At 39.9% G+C, this 25,076-nt stretch overlaps 1 protein-coding gene across 5 annotated transcripts in view; it reads right to left on the reverse strand.

Moving 5' to 3' along the window:
* Nucleotides 1-2,855: 2,855 nt before the first annotated feature.
* The window catches only part of tspan9 (tetraspanin 9), a 178,596-nt gene continuing 156,375 nt past the window's right edge, over nucleotides 2,856-25,076 (reverse strand). For all 5 annotated transcript variants that reach the window (XM_003221386.4, XM_062982001.1, XM_008111339.3 and 2 more), the window contains 2 exons: nucleotides 23,498-23,581; nucleotides 2,856-13,639 (listed from right to left, as the gene is read on the reverse strand). In XM_003221386.4, coding sequence (XP_003221434.1) covers nucleotides 13,568-13,639; nucleotides 23,498-23,581 — 156 coding nt within the window. In that variant the 3' untranslated portion in view covers nucleotides 2,856-13,567. The remainder of the gene's footprint in view (nucleotides 13,640-23,497; nucleotides 23,582-25,076) is intronic.

Genomic DNA, 25,076 nt, shown 5'->3' on the forward strand with positions numbered 1-25,076 from the left:
TATTGACCTGCTCACATTTGCATGTTTTCGAACTGCTAGGTTGGCAGAAGCTGGAGCTAACAGCGGCCGCTCACTCCGCTCCCCGGATTTGAACCTGGGACCTTTCGGTCTGCAAGTTCAGCAGCTCAGTGCTGTAACACACTGCGCCACTGGAGGCTCCGTGGATATGATTACTGTGCAATAAAGTAACATGAATATAAAAGATCAATTCTGGAGTAATGGAAATTGAATGAAAATCGCTATTGGTGTGTAACATACACTCTAAAACATGCTTGTGTAAACATAATACAGGGGTTTTTTCATTAACTTTATCTTTGTATAGATATGCATAGTTAGCTATAGTTAACTAAGCTCTGTATAGATAAGATGATGTGATGAAAATACGATGCTTTTGATATACAGTACTGCGGCAATAACAGGTCTTGGTTAATAATAGTAAACATAATAAAGTTTATAACATGAAAAGATAAGAACCAAAAGGCGGTACTTTCCAAAAGGGGTAAACCTTTAACAGTTTTTAATTGATTGGTTTTAAAGGATTTCTCATGTTTTAATAATTTTGTATTTTATCATTACCATTAATTATCTTCAATATTATTACAGTGGAATTGTGTGATATTATTTTTACAAGCAAATTAATATGCACTCATCAGGATCAAAAACCTGGAGAAACACAGTTATAAGAAAGGGGTAATATTGCTTTTGGCTGGACAGTTTTCTTTATTTCGTTGGGCTTTGTTCCTTGGAGCATTGTTCATTTCTAGTTGCATAAGTTGGAGAGCATCCAAACAGCCCTCAAAGCCTCTAGTTGTTTTGTTAATGCAAGGTGTATACTTTGTACTACTCAATGCAGTAATTAAATGGCATAGTAGTCTTGGAACACCTCACTGGTGTCATTTGGAGAAGACAGCATCCCAGAGCTATGTATCTCTGTTTTGCCCTTTCTTCAGTACTCTGGTTGACAGGCAGAAATCTTTATTCTAAAATCCACAGAATGTGTAAATTAAGGAAGTGTGAAAACCTACAGTTTCTAAACCTGGAATCTTGCTCGCAAACCAGACCCATATAGGCAGACTTGGATTCTGTGCTTTTGTAGTATGCTGAGAGCTCAGCAACCACTCATAAAAGAAACATTTCAAACTGTGCTCATCCTTTCTAGCCAAGTATACAAACACATTGAATACCATAAATTCATCTTCACTAAGCCATCATTTAGGACTTCATCACACGCAATAAAATCACCATTTCTACACATTTAAGAATCAGCAAGCATCACATGATGCAAGCTTGAACTGTGGGTTCCAGGTATTTCGCCGTTTCTAAAATGTGGATTTTTCCCATGGTTCCTAAGTCAAGTGGGAATCAACTTTGTTTTCAATTCCCCGCACAGACATGTGTAAAATCATCCGATTTAACATGTGATGGGAATCCTCTCTTGCCAGTTTGTAAATAAAAAGAGGATGTTTTCATGAAGGGATGAGTCGAAATAGGCAGTACTAGCTGTGCCCTGCCACGCGTTGCTGTGGCCAATTGGAATTGCAGTGAATAGCCTCACTACTTGAAAGCCTGGCTGTTTTCTACATAGGGTATCCTTGCTAGGCCAGGTTAAATGAGATGGGAGTAGCCTCGTGGTTTCCAAAGTCTGGCTTTGAAGCTGCAAGGCTGTTCAGTGTTAATGAAGGTTAACAAAGGGGTTGATATATGTGTGGAATAACGTGCAGTGTGGTAGAAAGAACTGTTGTCTGGTTGAGGCAGGTGTTGCCATGGATCTCCTTTATTAGCATTGAATAGGCCTGCAGCTTCAAGGTCTGCCTGGTTAGTAGTTGGAAGAATCCTTTACTGGGACGTGTTAGCTGGGTGTGATTATTTAAGTTGTTTAGCATTGAATGGTCTTGTAGCTTCCAAGCCTGGTTGCTTCCTGCGTGAGGGAATCCTTTGTTGGGAGGTGTTAGCTGGGCCTGGTTGTTTCCTGTGTGGAATTCCCCTGTGTTCTGAGTGTTGTTGTTTATTTAATGTCCTGATTTTAGAGATTATATTGTTGTGTATTGTTATTAGAGCACAGTAATTATTATACAATATATTGATAATGTTATATGATTTGCCTGGAACAGGATTATATGAGGCCCCTTCTACACAATGGTTTAAAATTCACACTGAAGTGGGTTTTTTTTTTTTTTTGCTGTGGCCTAGGAGGCAGCCTGGCTTTGAAGCTGCAAGGCTGTTGAGTGTCAATCAAGGTGGGTCACAAAGGGGTGCATTCCGGTTTTTTGGCCCCATGGAGGTTAGGGATGTGTAATTTGTTTGTAAGAACGTAGAGACATGGATGAGGGGTTGTGTTGTCAATTTTCTAGGTTGGGGGGCCTTTAGTTTTGTTGTTTTGCCTGGTGGAGCGATGCCATTCTCCTTTTATATATATAGAAGATTGTTTCCTTTCTTCCGCCATAACAGTTTTGGAATCAAGGAGGAAGGAACTGTAATCGATCTCTTTTCAAACATAAAATAGATTTCGCTTTTTAATTGAGAGATATCTGTGCTTATATAGTAAATGAAATGTGCCTTATACTTCCAAGTGATGGCAAATCAAACCGATAAATCTTAAAGAAAGCGGAGAAAAGGATTAGGTGTGATGGAGATAGGAAAATCTTCCATTTAATTTCAGAATGGGGTGTGGCGAAGCTTAAGGACAAACCAACGTTTTCAAATGTTTCAGTTATTCTGTGGGATGAGGTCCTTAGTCTTAACAACTGTTTTAAAAGAAACAAATGGAAAACCTTGATATGTTAACTAAAGCTAGATTGTATATATGTGTGGGAATGCATAATGCCACATGAATCAACATTTGTATACGCTCAACATATTTTACTTAATATCTGATTTTATTTAAAAACATGCTAAAAATTGTGTAATTTAATAATCAAAACAATATTGGGTGTTTTTTTAATGGGGGAATGCACAGCCACTCAGCCAAACACCACCCGTCAAATGCAAAACAGAAATGTACAATCTGAAAATAAACTGAGTCCATATACCTTTTACCAAACAGCTATAGAATAATTAGTATGATATGTTATATACCAGAGAGTATAATTATTTCCCCACCTTAACATAGCTGGCTTTGTTCAGCTTAAGAACAGTATTGCTTCTTGTTTTATGTACCAATTTGTTAGTATAGGAGTGCAGTCCAATACCTTCTTATATAAGGTAGAGCTGTGTTGTCGAAGGCTTTCATGGCCGGGATCACAGGGTTGTTGTATGTCTTTCGGGCTGTGTGGCCTTGTTCCAGAAGTATTCTCTCCTGACGTTTCGCCCACATCTATGGCAGGTATCTATACCTCACAACCTCTGAGGATGCCTGCCATAGATGTGGGCGAAACGTCAGGAAAGAATACTTCTGGAACATGGCCACACAGCCCGAAAGACATACAACAACCCTAAGGTACAGCTATTTCCCTTCCGTTCTTTGCTCTCCATATTGGTGAGGAAGACAACAATGCAAGAAGGACATTACTGTCAATGGGATATACATAGACAACTTCCATACGTGAACCTTCCCCACCTTGTTCCTCCCCTATGAAGTAAATTACACATATGGACAAATGTAACTAATTTTTCTTTTGTGTCAGGAACGACCTGAGAAACTGCAAGTCTCTTTTGGTGTAAGAGAATTAGCCATCTGTGTAACTAATTATCACATCTAAGGTAACAATGGCCATTTCCTATTTTCCATCTTGGATTTGATGATAACCATTCAATAATGTGCTCAAAATGCAGAAATGTTAAAGAAATATCTATGTGCTCTAGATTCTTAAAATGTAGTTTGTGCTTTGTCTACAAAAATAAGGATTTGAGGCAGTCTGCTATATACGATTCAAAGACCAACTCTTAGTGAGATGATAAAGTATTTTTCTGGGCTGAATCATTTGAAATGCATAGCCAAACCACCTTCCATAAAGAATTTCTTCTATACAGCAATAACCACATCAGGGAAAATAGCTCTGATATACCTGTAATACCTCTTACACTTATTTTTTTTAGAATAGATGTATTCTGAGATTTTCTCATATGGAAAAATATATTCTTGCCACATAGGCCCTTGTTGGAAGGCTGACATGGCACACCCTAGAACTAGAGCTTGGATTCATTACATTAACCAAGTGAGATGTGCCACTTGACATACCAGTGCAATGTAAAAACCATGGCATTGTTAGTTAAAGGATACCATAAGGACCAAAGTACAGAGCAGCACTACACTTTACTGGACAATTCTGCTTATACTGGATAAAGGGACTAGGATTCCCTGACTCACATTGCCAGTCTATTCACAGAAAACAGAAGTCTACTGAAGTTTGCCATACAAAGGGTGGAGCTGCTGTTGGTTATCGGCATATCAGACTTTTTCTATCTTCACATTAACATGTGGAAATACATTTCTTTCTCTTAAAAAACAGAACAAAATGGCAAACACCAATAATCACAAAAAAAGTTATGATCCAACCTATCAAAACTTATCACTTATGCATGGCGTATCATCCATATACACCATGCATAAGTGATATATGTGAGAGACTGTTGACATATATTACTTCTTGTTTTCCTCTGATGAAAAGCTGGCTCACAGAAAACATTTATGTGAATGACCCCTTTGACAGGTGATTTGGAGTACATGATCCACAAATTGGCACTACTGGGAATAAAGCTGGGAGATAAATAACACGGACTTCAACCATATAAAGTTGAAATTGGATATGAATGACAAAGAATATCGGATTTCTGCACAGCAGCAACCTCATTATAAGTTCCTCCTCTCCTTGAAAATAAATATACCCAAAAGGTTCACTGATCTTTTGATGTTCTGAAGAGTTCTGAAAAGAAACAATAATGAAATGTGTGTCACTAAGATCATATTGTGCTTCTTCACGGATGCCTTGGTTGGCTCTGAAGGAGGAGGGGGATAGAGGAGTCCAATGTGTTCACAATACAGTAGAGTCTCACTTATCCAAAGTTCTGGATCATCCAACGCCTTTTTGTAGTCAATGTTTTCAATAAATCATGATATTTTGGTGCTAAATTCATAAATACAGTAATTACTACATAGCATTACTTCGTATTGAACTACTTTTTCTGTCAAATTTGTTGCATAACATGATGTTTTGGTGCTTAATTTGTAAAATCATAACCTAATTTGATGTTTAATAGGCTTTTCCTTAGTCTCTCCTTATTATCCAACATATTCGCTTATCCAACGTTCTGCCAGCCCGTTTACGTTGGATAAGTGAGACTCTACTGTATCTGTATCAGCAAACTATTCTGTTAGTGGTTATCGCAGCCCATAAGCATACCATCCCCAGCTCTGGCTCTGTTCACATTCTATTGGATAAACACAGATGTCTATTCTAAACAATGTAATGAGCTATATAAAACACAATAATGGTTCAAAACATAAATAGTACACAATATGTATATTAGAGCATCATATACATATTACATTCACAGAATCAATGCTCAGTCCTATGGTATATAACCCAAAAGTATCTAACTCAGTATTATAAATCAAACAAAATGATATAAGTCTCTGCAGTCCTAAAAGGATTAGATTGGCTTAAAGGCAAACCGGTTCAGAGTCTCTGCAGTTCTGGAAGGATTCTTCAGGACTCCACAGGTTTTGGAACAATAGTAAAGCCAAGGAGACAGAGTCAATGCTGATGTAGATCCCGAGTAGCTGGTTATTGATTGGAGTAGGTGGTAATATATCTGTTCACGCCGTTTACAACTGGTTCCCGGGTTTTATCCCAGTTTCTGGTAAGTGGCAAATGTTTTATTATTTCTTTATTGATGGCTCTGCATCAGGTATTCTTAATGTAAATAAAAATAAAAGAAAATTTGTCTAATGTTGTGCTCTTTATCTATATATATAAAGGGGTAATGAAATTTCGGCCCAGGACAAAACAACAAAACTACACATCCCAGAAACACTAAACTTGGCAGCACAACCCCGCATCCATGCCTCTACGTTCATACAACAAAAAGCTCCAGCTACTCCAGAAAACAGCCAGGCTTTGAGACTGCAAGGCTATTCACTGCTATTCCACCTGGCCAACAAAGGATTCCCATAAGCCACAGCAACGCGTAGCCGGGCAAAGCTAGTAAGATATAATTCATAAATAATATAGACCTTGTGAAAATAAACATGTCAAAGCACCCCAAGGTATGCAGTATTCTAAGTTACAATCTCACCCATATAACAGTTTTAAATTTCTTGCTCTAGAGAAGGTTTATACTACTAGCTACACAGACATCAAAACTAGTCTCCTCAGAAGGGAAGCCTTCTGGATTCACAAACTGAGGACCATTACCCCTCATAGTCTAAATGACAAATTGGACCTTACCTGCTTCCTGTAATCAGGTATTTAAATCACATGGGGACCACAAAATCCACAGCAGCATATTGATACTGCAAACATGTGAGTAGATGTGTTTACTACTATATTTGAAAAAAAGTAATTCCTTGTTTGTGACTTAGAATATTGCATACCTTGGGGTATAATAAAACATTTGCCGCTTACCAGAAGAAGGGTTACCGAAACTGGGATAATTGATGATGCTCTAATATACCTATTGTGTACTACTTATGTTTTGACCCATTATTGTGTTTTATATAGCTCATTACTCTGTTCACATTCTGTCTGCAACCACATGACTGTTAAAGCAAAAAATATTGAAGCATGCTATAGACAAGTGCTACTTTCAAGTCTCTTGTAGGCCATCACTGAAAACATGCCACCTAGCCCTGTTTTAGCTTGTAATAACAAATATATAGAAATAAAGCTGAATCAAGTAACATGGGAACATATTGTGAGCTACTTTACTACCTCATCAGACGGGGCTTTTTTCAGAAGCATATACCAGTTGAGCCCTAGTTTTTGCACGGAGCCTGCCGGCTCCCATCTCATGACACAGAGGAACCATTGGTCCTCCATGGGTGAACTAGTGCGGAGCCGGCATATGCCGTTACAATGGCAACACGGGAAGCTTACTATGTTGTGTAGGAAGCAATGGGAGGAAGCCACATGTTTGACACTTCCGCCCATGGGTTCAGCTTCCTGCCAAGCCGGGCAATGCAAGCTGTAGGGTGATGGATACCCCAGGCCCTCCGACAATTGTTGTCGGATTCACCATGACACATAGTAATTCCAGCGGCCAGTGTGACGAGGTTAATAAGAGACCAACTTTTAGATACACATGATGACCGTTCCCAACTTTAATTTTCTCTTTCTTTCTAAATTATTTTTAAAAGGTGTCTTCGGTGCTTTTGCAAGGAATGGGATTCTCTGATTTAATTTTACCAAATGAAAATTAAATCTGTCAAAAATGAGAGGAGGTAGCAATGTGACGTAAGATTTAAGAAGGAAAAAACAAATAAATGGAAAGCATTCGTTGCCTCTTTTCCCCTGTCTTCCAGAATGAAAAACAAAACTCAACTAGCAACCTCCTACACATAGCAGCAAATGTTGCTTCTTGACAGAAACCCTGTCTATTCATGCACTGTAATCCAGAGCATATCACAGAGAGCTTCTCTCATGTATGGTCCCTTATTGTATTGTTGAAAGAATTCAAAAGTAAATGAGGAGAAAATTTTATCCAACCCTTGTGTGAAAACTCAAGGAGCTCAACTGAGGGGGCACACACATCATTACAGCTATACGTAAGAACAGTGGTTCTCAACCTATGGGTCCCCAGATGTTTTGCCTTACAACTCCCCAAAATCCCAGCCAGTTTACCAGCTATCAGGATTTCTGGGAGTTGAAGGCCAAAACATCTGGGGACCCACAAGTTGAGAACCACTGCTGTAAAGAAAGATTAGCTCTTATGTGTAGGTTAAGGTAAATATCTGCAATTCTTAGGTTATTCTATTTTACTAAATAATATTTTATGAAGACATGAATACAGCTACAGATATACACAGTCCATCTATACATGCTGAGAACCCAGACAAGGGAAGACAGACGGGGAAACACAAAAGACAGGGGAGCTGCAAGCCTGGACAGTTGAGAAACCAAAGGCTCTTGCTGCAAGAAGTCACTCCATTGCTTCTTTCTTACTCGATTGAACCATTATGATGAGGTAGTCTGTCTCTGAACTAGGACATTTGCAAAGAGCTTAAGTTTAGGTCTGTGCTGAAGTTTTAGAAAGTGGACTAAAATGAGTCAAGAATAGCTCAAGAAATTAGGAGAAAAGTGCCTGCTGTTATAGCAAGCATCCTTGGGGAATTATATAGGAGCAGAGCAATTGAATGATGCTCAAGGGATGGTCCAATATTACTTCTCGGCTATGTAAATACTTCACGAGGGATTTACAATATTCCCTTGAAACCATTTACAGTTCTAGAATTTTGGCCATTCCCTGTAAGGTGTGCAGTAAATGAGAAGCGTACAAGTAGAGCAATGTCGGAGTTGCGACCTTTTGTAAAAGCGCTCAAGACTTGGCTGTTTGGTTGTGCATTTAAGTAAATCAGATCTAATTTGCCAAATAGTCACTGTTGAATGTTTTTTAGGTTGAATGTTTTTATATTGTGGAATGATATTTTAAATTGTAAGTCGCTCGGAGCACTCTGGTGGAGAGCAACTAATTAAGAAATAAAGTGAAGTGAAGAAGTGAAGTGAAGTGGGTCTAGGTTCTTTTCAGTACTGCACTGATTCAGGCCATAGGTTTAAGTGTCATATATGGGCCCATGTAAACATTTGGGCTGATTCTGAGACAGAACCAGGTGCAACTGTTTACACAGCCATATCGTATTTCCCAGACTTGGATGGCAATAACAATCCCCCTCCTGTTTTTGTCGTAGCGGCAACAAGTGGGTGCAACATGATTTCTAGACGTCACTCATTGCCTGGAGTGACCTTGTCCAGGGGACAAAAGTAATTGGAGAAAACACTGGGGTCCTCCCCCTCCCCCTCTTCTCTCTTCCTTCTTTGGAGGCTTTTAAGCAGAGGCTGGATGGCCATCTGTCGGGGGTGCTTTGAATGCGATTTCCTGCTTCTTAGTGGTGGGTTGGACTGGATGGCCCATGAGGTCTCTTCCAACTCTACTATTCTATGATTCTATGATTCTTGCATTGCTAAGGCATCCTGGTCAACGTTCGGGCAACATGAGATGGCCAGCCATGTTGCACCTAGGGGTTGCTGCTATGACGGGAACAAAAGGAGGACTACGAGAGTGGCTATTTGGTGGCACTGAATTGGATTTGACACCACCAAACAGGACTCCATCCTCCCTTCACAGTGGCCCACGGGCTGGTGGTAAGGACTCCTATCCCCTATGCAGTGGCTGGGGAGCTGCTGGTAGAAATCATCCCAGGATCAATCCATTCAGAATTCAACACTCTGACTTGGCCCTGGAATAAAGTGTCCATTAGGACTGCCCCATGAAACATTGAGTGGAGACAGCTTCCATCTTCTATGATAAGGCAGCTAACAAAGCCAATGCAATTCTAGGCTGCATCAATAAGAGTATAGTGTCTAGACTGAGGTAAGAGTACCACTCTTATCCTGCTTTGGTCAGACCTCATCTGGAATACTGTGCCCATTTCTGGGCACCAAAATTCAAGAAGGATGTTGACAAGCTGGAATGTGTCCAGAGAAGGACAACCAAAATGATCAAAGGTTTGGAACCCCTATGAGAAGTAGCTTAGGGAGCTGGTTATGTTTAGCTTGGAGGAAAGAAGTTTGAGAGAGGACATGATAGCCATGTTTAAATACTTGCAAGGATGTCGTGTAGAGGAGGAGGCAAGCTTGTTTTATGTTGTTCTAGAGCAGTGCTTCTCAACCTGTGGGTCCCCAGGTGTTTTGGCCAACAACTCCCAGAAATCCCAGCCAGTTTTACCAGCTGTTAGGATTTCTGGGAGTTGAAGGCCAAAACATCTGGGGACCCACAGGTTGAGAACCATTGTTTTAGAGACTAGGACATGGAGCATAGAATCATAGAATAGTAGAGTTGGAAGAGACCTCATGTGCCATCCAGTCCAACCCCCTACCAAGAAGCAGGAAATCGCAATGGAAGAAAGGAAGAGATTCCACCTAAACATTAGGAAGGCATTCCTGATTATGAGCGCTGTTCAGTAGTGGATTATACTATCTCAGAGTGTGGTGGTGTCTGTTGGGAGTGCTTTGTGTGTTCCTGCATGACAGAGGTTGGACTGGATGGCCCCTGCAGCTTTGTCTAACTCTATGCTTCTATGATCTTGGTGCCACGCGGCTCTCTTGCTCATTCTCGTCTTCAGCAGGTGAAGCATGGGATGTACTGAACTTATGTTTGGTCACAACAATCAATGTCCAAAACTTGAGGCTCCTCCTGATGGGATAAGTGGTGTTCAAGCAGTTCTAAATAGGGTTACATTCTCCCTGAATGAGTGGTACATAGCTTAGGGCCAATACTGGATCCATTACTGCCAGTTTACGCAGAGGTGCATTCCAACCTGAGGAGTGTCATACCAGCATTGTCTGTTGGTCCTGAAACATTAATTTTGAACAGAGATAGGCTAGTTGCCTACATTGGCAACCCCTAGCATAAATAACTGCCATGTACTATATGTGGATCTGGCTCAGCAATGTAGCTAGCACTGAATGCAATGGCCAGATTGATTACCAGTCTGATCATATGACCTCTCGCCTTACTTGGCTGGTAGCATTATCTGATGTCAGCTTCTAGGCCCATGTCCATGGTGTGAGTTTAAAGCTTTACATGGCTCATGACCTCAATATTTGCTGAGATGTTTCTCCCATCATGAGCTGACTCACAGCTTGGGATCATCATAAGAGGCCTTCCCCTGAGGACTTTCTCTGCCAGAGGCTACAAAAGTGTCAATGATGGGCTGGGATGCTTCAGCTATGGCATTTTCTAACCAAGATTGCTTTTAAGTACTCACTTTTGCATCATGTAGATGCTACATTTCTGCATTCCAAGGGATGTGACTGAATATGACTAACCAATTTTTAAAAATAGGCATTAGCGAGCACAGATTCTTAATATGAAATGTTTGCTTTAAAAAAAAAAGTTATATACTGATTTTACAATAATCATTTTTTTCTAAACAAAAAGACATGCAAGCAATTGAACAGATAATATTGAGAATCATCTCAAGAATGGAATCCACCAAGGAACAGTGGCTTATATAATATGAATAATGGATTCCCTACTTAAATAAAGAATCTCTGCTGACAGAGATTTTTTTCTTTGCATTTGAAGTGTGTGAGTTTGTCTAGGGTGTAAACTTAGGCTTGCTCAAGTGGATTTTACTAAGCCTTTTTGAAGATGTACAAAGCTGCCAATATTGGATTCTATGGCTTACCTGTCAGCACACCTATAGTTTGGTAGGTAAGGAGAAGAGCCTGCAGGCAGTGCAAGCTCCACAATTTACCTGCACAAACAGAAAGGTAAATTCACATTACAAAATTATAGTGTTGTTGTTTCACTTTAATTGCCAAGGTTACATCCTAAGGAATACTGGATTTGGCAATTTAGGGAGGTGCATTTAGATTCCTAGTGCACTATGAGACGCAGAGCCAACCCTAAGAAATGGGGTCACAAAGTGGAGTCCACAACATGTGAGTGTGGAGAAGAGCAAACCACAGGCCACCTATTACAATGCAGCTGTCACATACACAATGGAGGACCTTCTTATAGCAACACCAGAGGCACTCCAAGTGGTCAGATACTGGTCAAAGGACATTTAGTATAATGCCAAGTTTTAAAACTTTGTTTGTGTTTTTAAATACATTAAAACTGTACCCTCGGTTCGCTTCTGACACAATAAATAAATAACCCAGACTCAAAAACCAAGGTTTTGGATGGAAATAAGGCAGTTAATAGCACTATAGTTCTTCAATGTGAGTGCTCCTATGCCCTTTGGCTCTTGTCTACTAGCCTGGACTCCAAGTTTTGGAAGACTCAAGGACACACATAGGACATAAAATACTGATTCAGGGATGATCTCACAGTATTTTCCTGGGAGGCTAAGAGACCCTCTGCTACTTACTGGCCGCAAAGTTACTTCTCAGTGCTCCAAAAAGGCATTGAACTAGAGATGGAAATGTACCAGTGGAGCTTTACACTCAACCAGCAGTGAATAGGATCTTGGCAAAAGCTATAATCACCCACTTTTAGATGAAACTATTTTCGGCATGAAGCTCTGGGAAAATCTACTGGTTGGAGGGATAAATCTTCAAAGCAATGACTGTAGCAAAAGTGCAACAGCGAATTTCTGCTGAGAGCAAAACATTCTGTTATAACACTGCAATTTGCGGAAACTGGACAATGAAAATATATTAAATGGAGCTTAAGCTATCCTCACTGACAGCAGTGGATGAATAGGAGACACAGTGGGCAAACTGTGAGGGAATGGGTGGGTAAATTGAGCTCACAGGAATTATTCATGTATTATTTATGTGACAAGTATCTCAGAAGAACAAAGCTTGGTCACTATTTTAAGCATCATAGACGTGCTTGTTATTATATGGACTGATAAGATACCTTTCACTCAGTCCCAGATTTTGGAAGGAACAGAGGGATAATCCCTGTTACTAATGCACACTGCATCAAATGTATGCAGTTCTAATAGTGTTGTAAAACACCAAGAATTAAGAAGTAGCACATACGTCTGAAGGCTTTCAGGATCTTTCAAGAGACTCAGGACCTTCCTACATAATGTTGGTCACAAACTACTCCCCGGCAGGCGGTGGCCAATTCTGGCATAGGTATGTTTGCTTCATTTATATATATTGCATTTTCAAGGTGTACACTTACAGTCGTAATTGTATATCTAAAAAGTTCCAGGTGCCCCTCCCAGCGTCTATTTTTATTACATCAGGGCTGAGCTGGTAATAGAAACTGCTACATCTTTCTTTCTAGTTCTAAATAACAAACTCTAAAAATGGCATTCTTTAAAAACTGCAGAGTAGAACTGGGAGAAAAGCATGAGGAAAAGGAGGGAAGAACACAGTAAAAAGTTATAAATCAGGCTACTAAATACACATTAAGATAGAAAAAGTTAACCTCTCTCCACCCCCAAAACACAATCCAAGCAGTTCCATCTGAGTAGCGTTTTCAAGTCTCCATGCATCGTGTTGAGCAAAAGCAATTTGTAGATCTGTGAGAGAAACGTCAAAGAGCTCTTTCTAGAAGTTAACATATCTGAGTCGGGTTACCCTCGTAAGTCTAACACTGATTAATATAGTATCAATGCAATCCTATGCACATCAACTTGAAAAATAAGTCTCACTTAGTTGAATGGGGCTTACTCCCAGATAAGTCTGTATAGAATCACAGGCTACTTAAAACCATTCCTTAAATAATACTAGGATTTGTTTAAACGGTAGATCTCTGGATCGGTGTGATTTCTTTTCAGTAGCTTTCTTCTCCTCTTTGGCAAAATGGTGAATGAGAAGAAACAAAAAATAAGTCCAGTGATTGATGGATGGAGGCCCAAGTAGGACAATGCTTGATCCTCTTTTTTTCAGGGTGGTTTTCCGCCAATGGCAAGACAGAAGTGCTGATGTGTTTAAAATGCATTGGTTTAGGCATCATATTTTTTACCAGTCCTGTGAATTTGTTGGAAGAGAGTCATGGAAAAAGCCATGCCCAGTATCTGAAAGAGAGAAGAAAAACCATTAACACTTGGCTCCACACACAATGTTTGTTGCCTATCTCTCCCCAGGTTTCTCTCCCTAGCTCCTTCTTTCTGCTGCACCTGGAACCTCAGCATTTGTCCTGATCACAGAAGGGAGAGGCGGAAGAACGAGCAAAAGTTAGGTAAAGGAAAAGGTAATGATGGTGGTGATGATGGTGAGGGCTCCTGGGACCACAGCGAACAGTCATGATGAAAATAATGGTAGCCAGATTGAGAGTATCTGTAAAAATTAAGAAGGTGGGTAACAGCAAACTTAGGGTGCTTCCAGACGGCACGAAAACACAAGTTTAAGAGGTAGGACAAAGAAACTCAGGACCTGAGAATATGTCCCCACACAGGGATTTCTTCCCCCGCCATCCTCGGAACAAGATGGAGGGCAGACGGGGGACATCCAACAGAAGTTTTTTAAAAAATCACTCTATTATGCGCTGAACTGTATATATGCGCACATGTGAATATCTTAATATAAGCAGATTTGCATGTGCACATCTGAGGTTTAGCACATAATAGAGTGATGATAAAAAAAATCAATCAGATCTCTCCCTTTTCCTAACTGTTTATTCAAGCTCTGTTTAATATTATACAGTTTAAAAGAGGGTTTCAGAGAATTCTAATTGCTTTCTGTTGGTGCTTTCTTTAAATAGCTGTTTCAGGCTTTCTAAAAGGAAGGAAATTGCATGTTTTTGGTGAATGTAGGGATATACAATTATGTGAATATGCACACTTTCCAGCCAGAACTGGGATAAAAGGGGAACTTTTAAACTCACGTTTTTTCCTATCTTTCAATTCCTTGCAATTATAAGTCTTGCCACTGTGAGTAAAATAATCACCAGTTCTTTTTTCCCCATTTCTAAGTTCAACTTTGTGACATCCATTAGAAATACTAACCTAGCAACCAATCTCACTCTGGAAACATGGTACGGGGAGATATGGAACATATTTATTTAATTAATTTATAAATTTGTTTATTTATTTACAGTATTTATATTCTGCCCTTCTCACCTCGAAGGGGACTCAGGGCGGATCACATTGCACACATATAAGGCAAACATTCAATGCCATAACATAGAACAGAGACAGAGACAAACGCAGGCATGGGCTGGCCTCGAACTCATGACCTCTGGTCAGAGTGATTTGTTGCAGCTGGCTGCTAACCAGCCTGCACCACAGCCCAGCCCAAATGACAAACTATCAGGGGAAAATAGGGTGTTCAGGGGGAGATCAGAATTTGATTCATATTGGTTGGTTTTCATTAAATATGTTTTAGAGAGTGATAAGGGAAAACAATATAACCTTATTGGTCAGGAATTTTGGATATGACATTGTGTAATGGTTGACTCATACATTTATGGCAAAGGAAATGATATTTGTTCAGGCCTTGGTGGTGGGGTTATGTGTTTGTAAAATGTTCATTGTTTTGTGTTTTGTGTTCTGTTTATACTGTAAGCTGTTAATGTATGTAAAAATTATATTAAAAATAAAACAAACTCGTGGTTTTTGTTCTTTATAGCGAATCAGCATACATTTAGCACTAACATCATGTAGCCACCCCCTTTTTAACATGGAAAATTCCATGTTTAGGTACTGTCTGGATGGGGTCTTAGAATCAAGGAATGAAGCAGGAGAGTAACTAATTGAATTTTGGGAGTTAACAGTTTGTTCCAAATACATTCTTCAACCAGCCACTGTATACATAGACATCACTAAACCAACCATCATGGCTAAAACAACCTAAAGAATTTAATTTTAAATTTCTTCAGTTGTTATCTCTTTGTTCAAATATAGCCTTTGCTCTTCAGAGATCTTCTGGAGATTTAACTTACTTAAATATTGTTCAATTTTCCCCTTATTTTTAATATCTTTCATATACAATTGTGTATAAAATTTCTGAAATTCACCAGTTATTTCCTTTTTAGAAGTAAATATTTTAGCTCCCTGTTTAATCTTTACAATCTGCTGGGTTTGTTTCTTTTTTTTCTAATCCTCCTTGCCAACCACTTTCCTGTTTTATTTGCATTTTCAAAGAAATTTTGTTTTATATATTTTAATGGTTTTGCCATTTGATCAATTTCTAAGTTTCGCTTTTGATGTTTAAGAAGTTCTAGATTCCTCCTAATCCCAGTGTTATCTGGATTCTCCTTTAGTTCCTTTTCTTTTCTTTCTTTTTTTTTGGCAATTTCAGCGTTACGGCCTTATACGCATCTCAAATCATTTGTATTCTCATCTCCGATAAATCATTCAGTTCAAAATATTCTTTTGTTATGTCCTTATTCTTGTTTATATCTCCTTCAGATTTTAATTAGAAAATATTCTGTGAAGCTTCTAAAAAGCAAATCAATATAAAACATGCAATATTTTGCACATACAAAATAGTTGTGTAAACAAACAATAAATAGGAATATTTCAGTATGCTGCTTTTATAGTGGCTTATCCATGCTTCTTTCCAATATTTGAAGCTACAGTAGAGTCTCACTTATCCAACATAAATGGGCTGGCAAAATGTTGGATAAGCGAAAATGTTGGATAATAAGGAGGGATTAAGGAAAAGCCTATTAAACGTCAAATTATGTTATGATTCTATAAATTAAGCACCAAAATATCATGTTTTACAACAAATCAACAGAAAAAGCAGTTCAATACATAGCAACGTTATGCAGTAATTATTGTATATACCAATTTAGCACCAAAACACTGCATTGTATTGAAAAACTACAAAAACATTGACTACTAAAAGGCAGACTGCGTTGGATAATACAGAATGTTGGATAAGCAAAGCTTGGATAAGCGAGACTCTACTGCACATAATTTCTGAATGGGAGTTAATCTTAGCTGCTACCCAAAAACAATGTCCAGCCTTGAATCTCTGACTAATTTCAAAAGCTTGCAGTTGGGTGTCATCCCTTAAAACAGCTTTAAAAAATGAGAAGTATCCATGACAACAGGACCTAGTTCTGTCTTTTCTTAGCAGCATCCATCTCTATATTTGTCACAAATATGGCATTTACTTTGAAGTGGATGCAAACTACTTTATTTACAACATATAATTCACACTGGTCACAGCAAGTTCAGTCTGGTAGTCTGCTAGACTTGTATTAAGCAAGGCCCCAATCATCATTAGTCCTCTGGGCTGACACTTAGCAGTGGTGGTGGCAGAGAAATAAACTTTTATTTGTTGCCATCACAACTGCAAAGAACATACTCAGGACCTCATCACATTGATGAGGTTCAGTGTTGTGATTCACCAGCAAATTTGGGTGTCATTGAGGTAGCAGAGGGGCAATCCTGGTGCCCGGTCACTAGCTGACACTTTCCCATCCCATGTGGGAAAGCACTGGCACTCTGCTGAAACCCCGTTGTTCCTGAAAACGGAGCAGTTACATGTTTGCAGTGACAGCATCCCACCATGCTTCTGCCCCAGTTCACCCATTAAGCTCCACCAGAAGTCACCCTATGTTGTATGATGGGCAGCATGGGGCTCCATGGGTGAAATGTAGCAGAAGCGTCCTAGCCCTGTGTGATAAGGCTGTAAGAGAGCCTCAAGCCCGTGTTCCAGTCTTGTCCATTCATCCTCAGTTTTTGCCATGTGTCTTTTAAACATTAAACTTTCTATTTCGTTGTCCTTCATTCCAAAAAAATATCATTTTGAACAAGAAAAGTAGTCAGTCCACCACCACTGCAGAAGTTTAAGATATCAAACAATCCAACTTGAACAAATATTAATCTATGCATGACTTAGCTTCTTCAATCACATGCCATTTTATCTAAGGGGGTAAGGTAAAGGTAAAGGTTTTCCCCTGACGTTAAGTCCAGTTGTGACCGACTCTGGGGGTTGGTGCTCATCTCCATTTCTAAGCCGAAGAGCCGGCGTTGTCCGTAGATACCTCCAAGGTCATGTGGCCGGCATGACTGCATGGAGCGCTGTTACCTTCCCACTGGAGTGGTACCTATTTATCTACTCACATTTGCATGTTTTCAAACTGCTAGGTTGGCAGGAGCTGGGGCTAACAGCGGGCGCTCATTCCGCTCCAGGGATTTGAACCTGGAACCTTTCGGTCTGAAAGTTCAGCAGCTCAGTGCTTTAACACACTGCGCCACCACCAGGGGGTAGAAATTAATAATCATTTATTTTTGGCATATTTATCAACCTTCATACTAATTCATCAGAATTTAGAAAATTATAACCTGGTTTTGAAGTGATATCATTCTCTTGATGGCAAACAAAACTTTATCCCTTTCCAGTATGGCATCTGATCTCAGTTTGAAACAAATAACAGTTTGGGTGAGTGACTTATGACCAAGAATGGAATGGGGAAGTATAATCCTGTTGGCAATTCTGGACCTCTCAGATCTCTGGGGGAGGGGGGGGGGAGATATTTATAATTCTTTGGGAGATCCAGTTCAGGTCACAGAACTGATTAATCTTTTGATAACAAAGGGGTCCACAAAGGGAGCAATTTTTCATAGTTGTTGATTCTTTAAAAACATACAAGTATTAGATAAATACACAGACTGTCCCAGTTTAGATTTCTGCTTTTTATCTGCATAAAATGTGTACATTGTTTCCTCACTACTTTGCAGTTCACTTTTCGCGGATCTGCTGTTTCGCGGTTTTTTAATAAACTCTGAAAGATTATTATAAATCATAAAAAATTACAATTTACAGCCTAAGAAAGGGAGGAAGGAGAAGCTGAAGGGAGAGAAAAGGAGCCCAAGCAGCAACAGGAGGAGAAGGAGGCGATTTATCAGCATACAAATGGTTGATAAAGACTTAAAATAGTGTATAACTACTAAAATAATGTATAAATATTAAAATAAATAAATGTATAAATATATATAAATAAATCCTACTTCGCGGATTTTCACTTATTGCGGGTGGTCCTGGAACCTAACCCCAGCAATAAGTGAGGGAACACTGTATCTCTCTTTGGCATGTCTAAATGCCACCATTACACGAGGCCAGGCTGTTCTGCTCTTATATATTCAGTGTCACAGGGTCAGAATGGATGATCTCAAGGCTCTGCAATGCTTAAAGGATCTGGCCATATACAATTTCAAAGGGGGAGTGGAATGCACAGAATTGTTGTAAGCCATTTCAGCAAAATGAATAATCTTAACAATGCAAATAATGTCCAAGAGCCTGGTTTATTCTTTCAGTTTGGCCATCAGCTTGTGGATGGTGGTGCGTATAGCTTTCTCTATCTCTGATAGTCTTAGGAATGTGTTGTCAAAGGCTTTCATGGCCAGAATAACTGGATTGCTGTGACTTTTCCAGGCTGTATGGCCATGTTCCAGAAGCATTCTTTCCTGATGTTTGGCCCACATTGATGACAAGCATTCTCAGAGGTTGAGAGGTCTGTTGGAAACTAGGGAAGTTAAGTTTATATATCTGGGGAATGTCCAGGCTTGCCTAGTTTCCAGCAGAACTCACAACCTCTGAAGTTGCCTGTCACAGAAGTGGGCAAAACGTCAGGAGAGAATACTTCTGGAACATGGCCATAAAGCCCAGAAACTCACAGCAACCCAGTCTTAGGAAAGTTTTCAGAAACTGGGAGGTAAACTGGGTGCTGTAATCAGAAAGGACCTTGGGGGGTATGCCGTGTAATTTGTACACATGGACAACAAACCATCATACTGTTGGTATGATGTTGCTATAAAATGGGCTTGCTTAGAAATCAAATCTTTCACCACTCAGATTATGGTTTTTCCATGGCTCACAAATCTACATTAAAGTTCATATTGATATGCCCCAGGGCTAGGATGGGGTCAGTATATTTGAAGCAGCTCTCATTACTTTCTCTTTTCCCTTTTAGCCACAGCACAAAGCATATATTCTGAAATGTATGACCGGAGAGGTCATCTCAAATCTGACCACCAGTACTTTTTCTTGAATAAGTGCAAAAGTCTTAACGAAGTCAGAATGTTTTTACATCATGGCAGTGGTGCAACATCTCTTTTAGACGTCTTTCTGGTATGTAGATCCAATTTCCTTTACACCACAGATCATTTGCAATGTTAGCTCCCCCTTGTGGTTCTGTATCCATTCACCTTGATCTATACAGCCTGCTTCAGGCTTTGATTAATGGAACCGGGCACCTTTACTACCCATATCTTGTTTTACTTGCCCCCTAAACAGCACACCAGGTTTCAGCTGCTTAGAAGTGAAAAGGGTGTCCAATATCTCTTCCCCTTGACTCTCATGCTGAGACAGCCTTGATGAAGAGTCCACCAAAATATTTCTTGACTGGAAAATATTTCAGTTCAAAATTGAGCTTATAAAATAATTTGTCTTGGACTTCAGCACCTCTAAATTGTAGTGATCAGTATAAATGTTACATTTCAAAGTTCACACTGCAAGGAAATGTCTCAACACTTTCAAAGCGACTTTTATGACTATAGCCTCTTTTTCCCAGAAATTTCATTGGCAGATAAGTTCATGAACACATTCTCCCTTTTCATTTCTTTGAAAATCACAACATCACTGGTATCTACTAGCACCAGAAATGGCTGATCCAGGTGTTTTAGAATAGATTTTGAGCCAAATAAGCATTTTAAATGGCTTTTGGACACTCCACAATCCACTCTATACAGATTAGTATAGGTTTGGTTTTATTTTCCTGTTTCGTTTCCCAGTCTTGTTTTGTCTTAAGTAAAGTGGCAGCAAAATTAAGACTGTATCAAGGACATGTCCTAGGAAGGGAGAGAAGGAGAATAGAAGTGAATGTCTGGCTTTGCAGATGGTGATGGGAAGAACTATTTGGCTTCCTGGATCATGCTCTGAGGTTTAATGAAATTGAGCTTCTGGCAAGGGATGATCTGCACCTCAAAGAGATTGGCAGGAATGCTTTTTGCTAAGAGTCTCACAGACCTGATCAGGAGGACTTTATCTAGGGAATGAAGACAGTATTAGTTGAAGGCAGGAGTTTAACAGGAGAAAGACCCCAACTGTTATAGAGAGACATGGGCATTTTGTTTTGGTGATATAGCAGGAAATATTTAATTTGATGATCAGTTACTTTAAGGATTTAGACCAAATTTTAGATTGAAGGAGGAGATCGAGAATGAAGAAATTGAATTTTCAGAGTGATGAATAGAGAAAGTTAATGAGCCTGGGAATGAAAAGTAACAAAGAGCTTGGAATGAGAGAGATTTGTGATCTGATCAAGAGGTTTCCGATGATCTGGAGGAGAATATTGGAGGACTAGCAAGTATGGAGAAGATGGGCAAATATGGTGGACTCCAAGAGGGATTAAGAAAGGCTTTTAAAAAAGAAAAATGCTTTCCCCGAAGAACCATGCAAATGAGTTTCAGTATATGATGATGACACAAGAGTTTAATAAAGCTTTTGCAATTTGTAGTGGATTCAATGTAAAGGAAAGGGCTATATAAAACAATGTTGATTTCAGAAAATATTTATTAAGGTTACCACGATGGTTTTTTAAAGAGTTTTTGAAGGTTTAGATGCCTGGAAGGAATATGAACTAGGCTTAGAAATGGAGATGAGCACCAATCCCCAGAGTCAGACATGACTAGACTTAATGTCAGAGGAAAACCTTTACCTTAGACAGATAATCCAGTTCAAATAAAACAATGTGGATTGTCTGTTTTGATAAGAATAGGTTGCTTAACTGTAACCATGTTTCTTCAAGGGGTCACCTGTGAAATCTACACATATGGGTTTTCTGCAGCTGCGCAGACCGTTCCGGAATTCTCTAGAAGCTCTCATGAATACATTTTGGCGAAGGCCCCGCCCACTCTCCCCTTGTGGTATATATAGGCAGTGGGAGGGGCCAATGCCCCAGTTCTGCATCTCTGAAATTGAGGCATAACATGCTGAAGGGAGGATGGGTGGGGATGTGTGGATTTCACAGGTGACCACTCAAAGAAACATGGTTACAGGTAAGCAACCCATTCTTCTTCTTTCATGGTCCCTGTGAAATGCACACATATGGGTGACTATCAAGCTACTGACTTGGAAAGGTGGGCGTCATGCCACACACAAAGATAGCACAGCCCTGCCGAAAGCAGCATCCTTTCTTGACAGTGCGTCAAGCTTGTAGAGCGAGATGAATGTCAGTGGTGTTGCCCACGTTGCTGCACAGCAGATGTCATCCAGCAGCACACCCTTTAGAAAGGCATGCGAGGCAGCCATAGCCCTCATGGAGTGTGCTTTCAACATAAATGGCGGGTCGCGACCCGCCCGCTGGTAAGCCAGACGTATAGTGGCGACAATCCTGGATGAGAGTCATTGGGGCGTTACTGGGAGGCCCAAGGAGTCTCGTCGCTATTTTGAAAAGAGACGAGGCGACCTTCTATGAGGGCACGTTCTGTCAACATAGAAGGCCAGAGCCCTCCTAGCGTCTAGAGTATGGAGTGACTGTTCGAAGGGGGACGACGGACTCTGAAAGAAAGCCGGGAGGATAATGTCCTGTGATAAGTGAAATTGCGACACACTTTAGGCAAAAAAGCAATATCAGTTCTGAGAACAGCTTTGTCTTTATGAAAACGGAGGTAAGATTTGTCCGCCCTTAGTGCACAAAGTTCACCTGCGTGACGTGCTGTAGTAATTGAGACCAAGAATGCAGTCTTCCAAGATAAGTATTGTAAGTCAATTGTCACCATGGGTTCGAAAGGTGGCTTAGTGAGTTGAGAAAGGACTAGCTCTAAACTCCAAGCTGGGGCTGGCGGGCAAACCGGAGGATACAGATTTTTATGGTCTTTAAGGAATAATCAAATCAAGGGGTCTACGAAACAAGAGGGGTGTCCAGCCTTCCGACTGTACGATATTGCGGCCAGATGGCATGTAATAGAAGAAATAGGGAGGCCTTTCCTGGAAAGGGATAAAAGAAAGTTTAGAATTATCATGGTAGAGGCCAAAGGAGGGTCGGCACCAGAATGTCTCGCAAAGGTAGAGAAGCATCGCCACTTGTATGCATAAGATTTCTTCGTTGAGATCTTATGTGCTGCATTAATTATAGCTTTTACAGGATCGGAAAGACCTGCTAGGGTCTTATCCTCCACGCCGTGAGACGAAGGGATTTCGCATCCGGGTGATGAACTTTTCCCTTCTGCAATGTGAGGATGTCTGGTCTGAAGCGTAAGTGTAGAAATTCCCCTTGCGATGCCTGGAGGAGGGGCCTGAACCATGGTTGTCAAGGCCACCAGAGGGTCAGCAGTACGCAATCTGCGTTGTCCTCTAACAGTTTCGAGAGAGTCCGTGTTATCATCGGGATGGCGGGAAACACATACATCAGTCCGGGTGTCCAAGAGTAGAGAAATGCATTCCCCAGGCATCCCGATGGTGGATCCAGGGGGAGACGTGTGTGGTATAGCCCACACTGGGCGTTTTCCGGAAAGACAAAGAGATCCACTGCTGGTTGGCCCCATAGATTGAAGATGTTTCGTAACTCTTGTGGTTGGACCTGCCACTTGTGGCAGGACACGGGGGGTTCTGCTCAGTGCATCCACTAACTCGTTTTACTTTCCCGGTAAATAGATGGCTGTCAGGTGGATTCCCCGGGGAATGCACTAATCCCAAATCTGAAGTGTCAGATTTATCAACTTGTGAGAGCGAGTTCTGGCCTGTTTGTTAATATAGAATTTTTTCATCATATTGTCTGTGAGGAAGCGGACCATGTGGCCGGAGACCGGGAGTTTGAAAGCCCTGAGCGCCTTCTGAACTGCCAACATCTCTAGGTAGTTGATGTGATGACATTGTTCTGTTGCGGACCACGTACCCTGAACCATAACATTGTCCAGGTGTGCTCCCCACCCCAGGAGCAACGAGTCAATACTGTATATAATTGAAGAATCACTTACCTGCATTATGAGGATACACATCCCAGCTGTCCCAAGAATATGCTTATTATCATCAAACCACATCTTCACTTTTTCATAGCAACCCTGGGATAAAAAAAGGATATTTTAAATAATTTGATAAGAAAATTATTATAAGCATGGTTAAAAAAAAACCTCCCTCACATAAAAATACCTAAATCTAAGAGAGTAGCATGCATAACATGATATAGATCTTTTCTTCTACTTAATTATGATGATAGAATATCCACCTATTTTGGCTTCGCATATCAAAAAATATTATCTGTGTTGAATACATCACAAATAGAAGTGATAATGTCCAGAAATAAATGAAAAATATATTGCCAGTTCTTATTTTATGTTTTATGTGTTAATATATTTTATTTGATAATATCTGAATACCTTCAAACTTTTAATTTTGAATATAATATGCTAGTGTTTTTTAAACCTGAAGTCAAGATGGATTAAATGGATTACTTCGGGTAAAATGCATTACCCTGTATTTGGACACAACAGACTAATTTGAGTACTGCATTGGACTTTATGGCAGTATAGATGGGGCCTGAGCCGTTCAGACTCCACTGAATCACTAGGAAATGAAAACACCTATCACCCACCAAGCCCCCACTCTGGATCAGCACGGATATATGTATCCCTTGTAAATGGGCCGTTGGAAAGATCCCTCCTAGGGTGTATCTTCTATACTATAGAATTAATGCAGTTTGACACAGCTTACTCTGCCATGGCTCAGTCCAATGGAATCATAGGAGTTGTAGTTTGGTGAGGCACCAGCACTAAATAGTTCTGGCGCTTCATCAAATTATCATAGGATTCAGCTAAAATCCTTGTAAAGCTACAACTCTCTGGATTCCATGACACTGAGCCATGGCAGTTAAGTGGTGTCAACTGCATAAATTCTATAGTATGACGTATGCCTTGATGGCTTTCTGTTAGCAGCCTAAGACTTTTTCAAGTGAACATTTTGCAATTAACCTTTTGTGATGTGTAAGGGTTGTTTTTTAGTTTCTAATCTTATTGTAATCCTTTGATTTCTAAGGAAGTTTAGGAAGCTTAGGGTTTGCGTTTCAAACTTTGAAATTGATTTGTTGATAAGACTCTGAGTCTTTATAAATTATTTTAGTCGTTTGGTCTTAATCAACTGAATGCATAACTTAAATGACTTTACACAATCACCATAGAGTTAGCAACCTTTACACACCTATACCCACACAAACATGTTAGTTTACATTATGCTGCCTTCCTGTCTTCTAGCTGTACCACATCCACTTTTTTGGCAACACTATACATCTGCAGTTATTTTTCTTCACTCTGTCCATATTTATTTATTTATTTGTTTGTTTTATTACAACATTTATATCCCGCCCTACTCACCCGAGAGGGGACTCAGGGCAGCTTACAATAAACACACATATGAAAATTATACAATACGCTATAAATCAGATTAAAAATTATTAATTTACATCAAATAAATAAACATATATTTATTTATGAACCAGTTTTCTTAAATAAGGATGTGTTGATGGGTTTTCCGGAGAGGAGTAAGTATCTTTCTTTTTTTGTT

This window comes from Anolis carolinensis, chromosome 5 (assembly GCF_035594765.1).
Source record: "Anolis carolinensis isolate JA03-04 chromosome 5, rAnoCar3.1.pri, whole genome shotgun sequence".
Taxonomy (NCBI): Eukaryota; Metazoa; Chordata; class Lepidosauria; order Squamata; family Dactyloidae; genus Anolis; species Anolis carolinensis.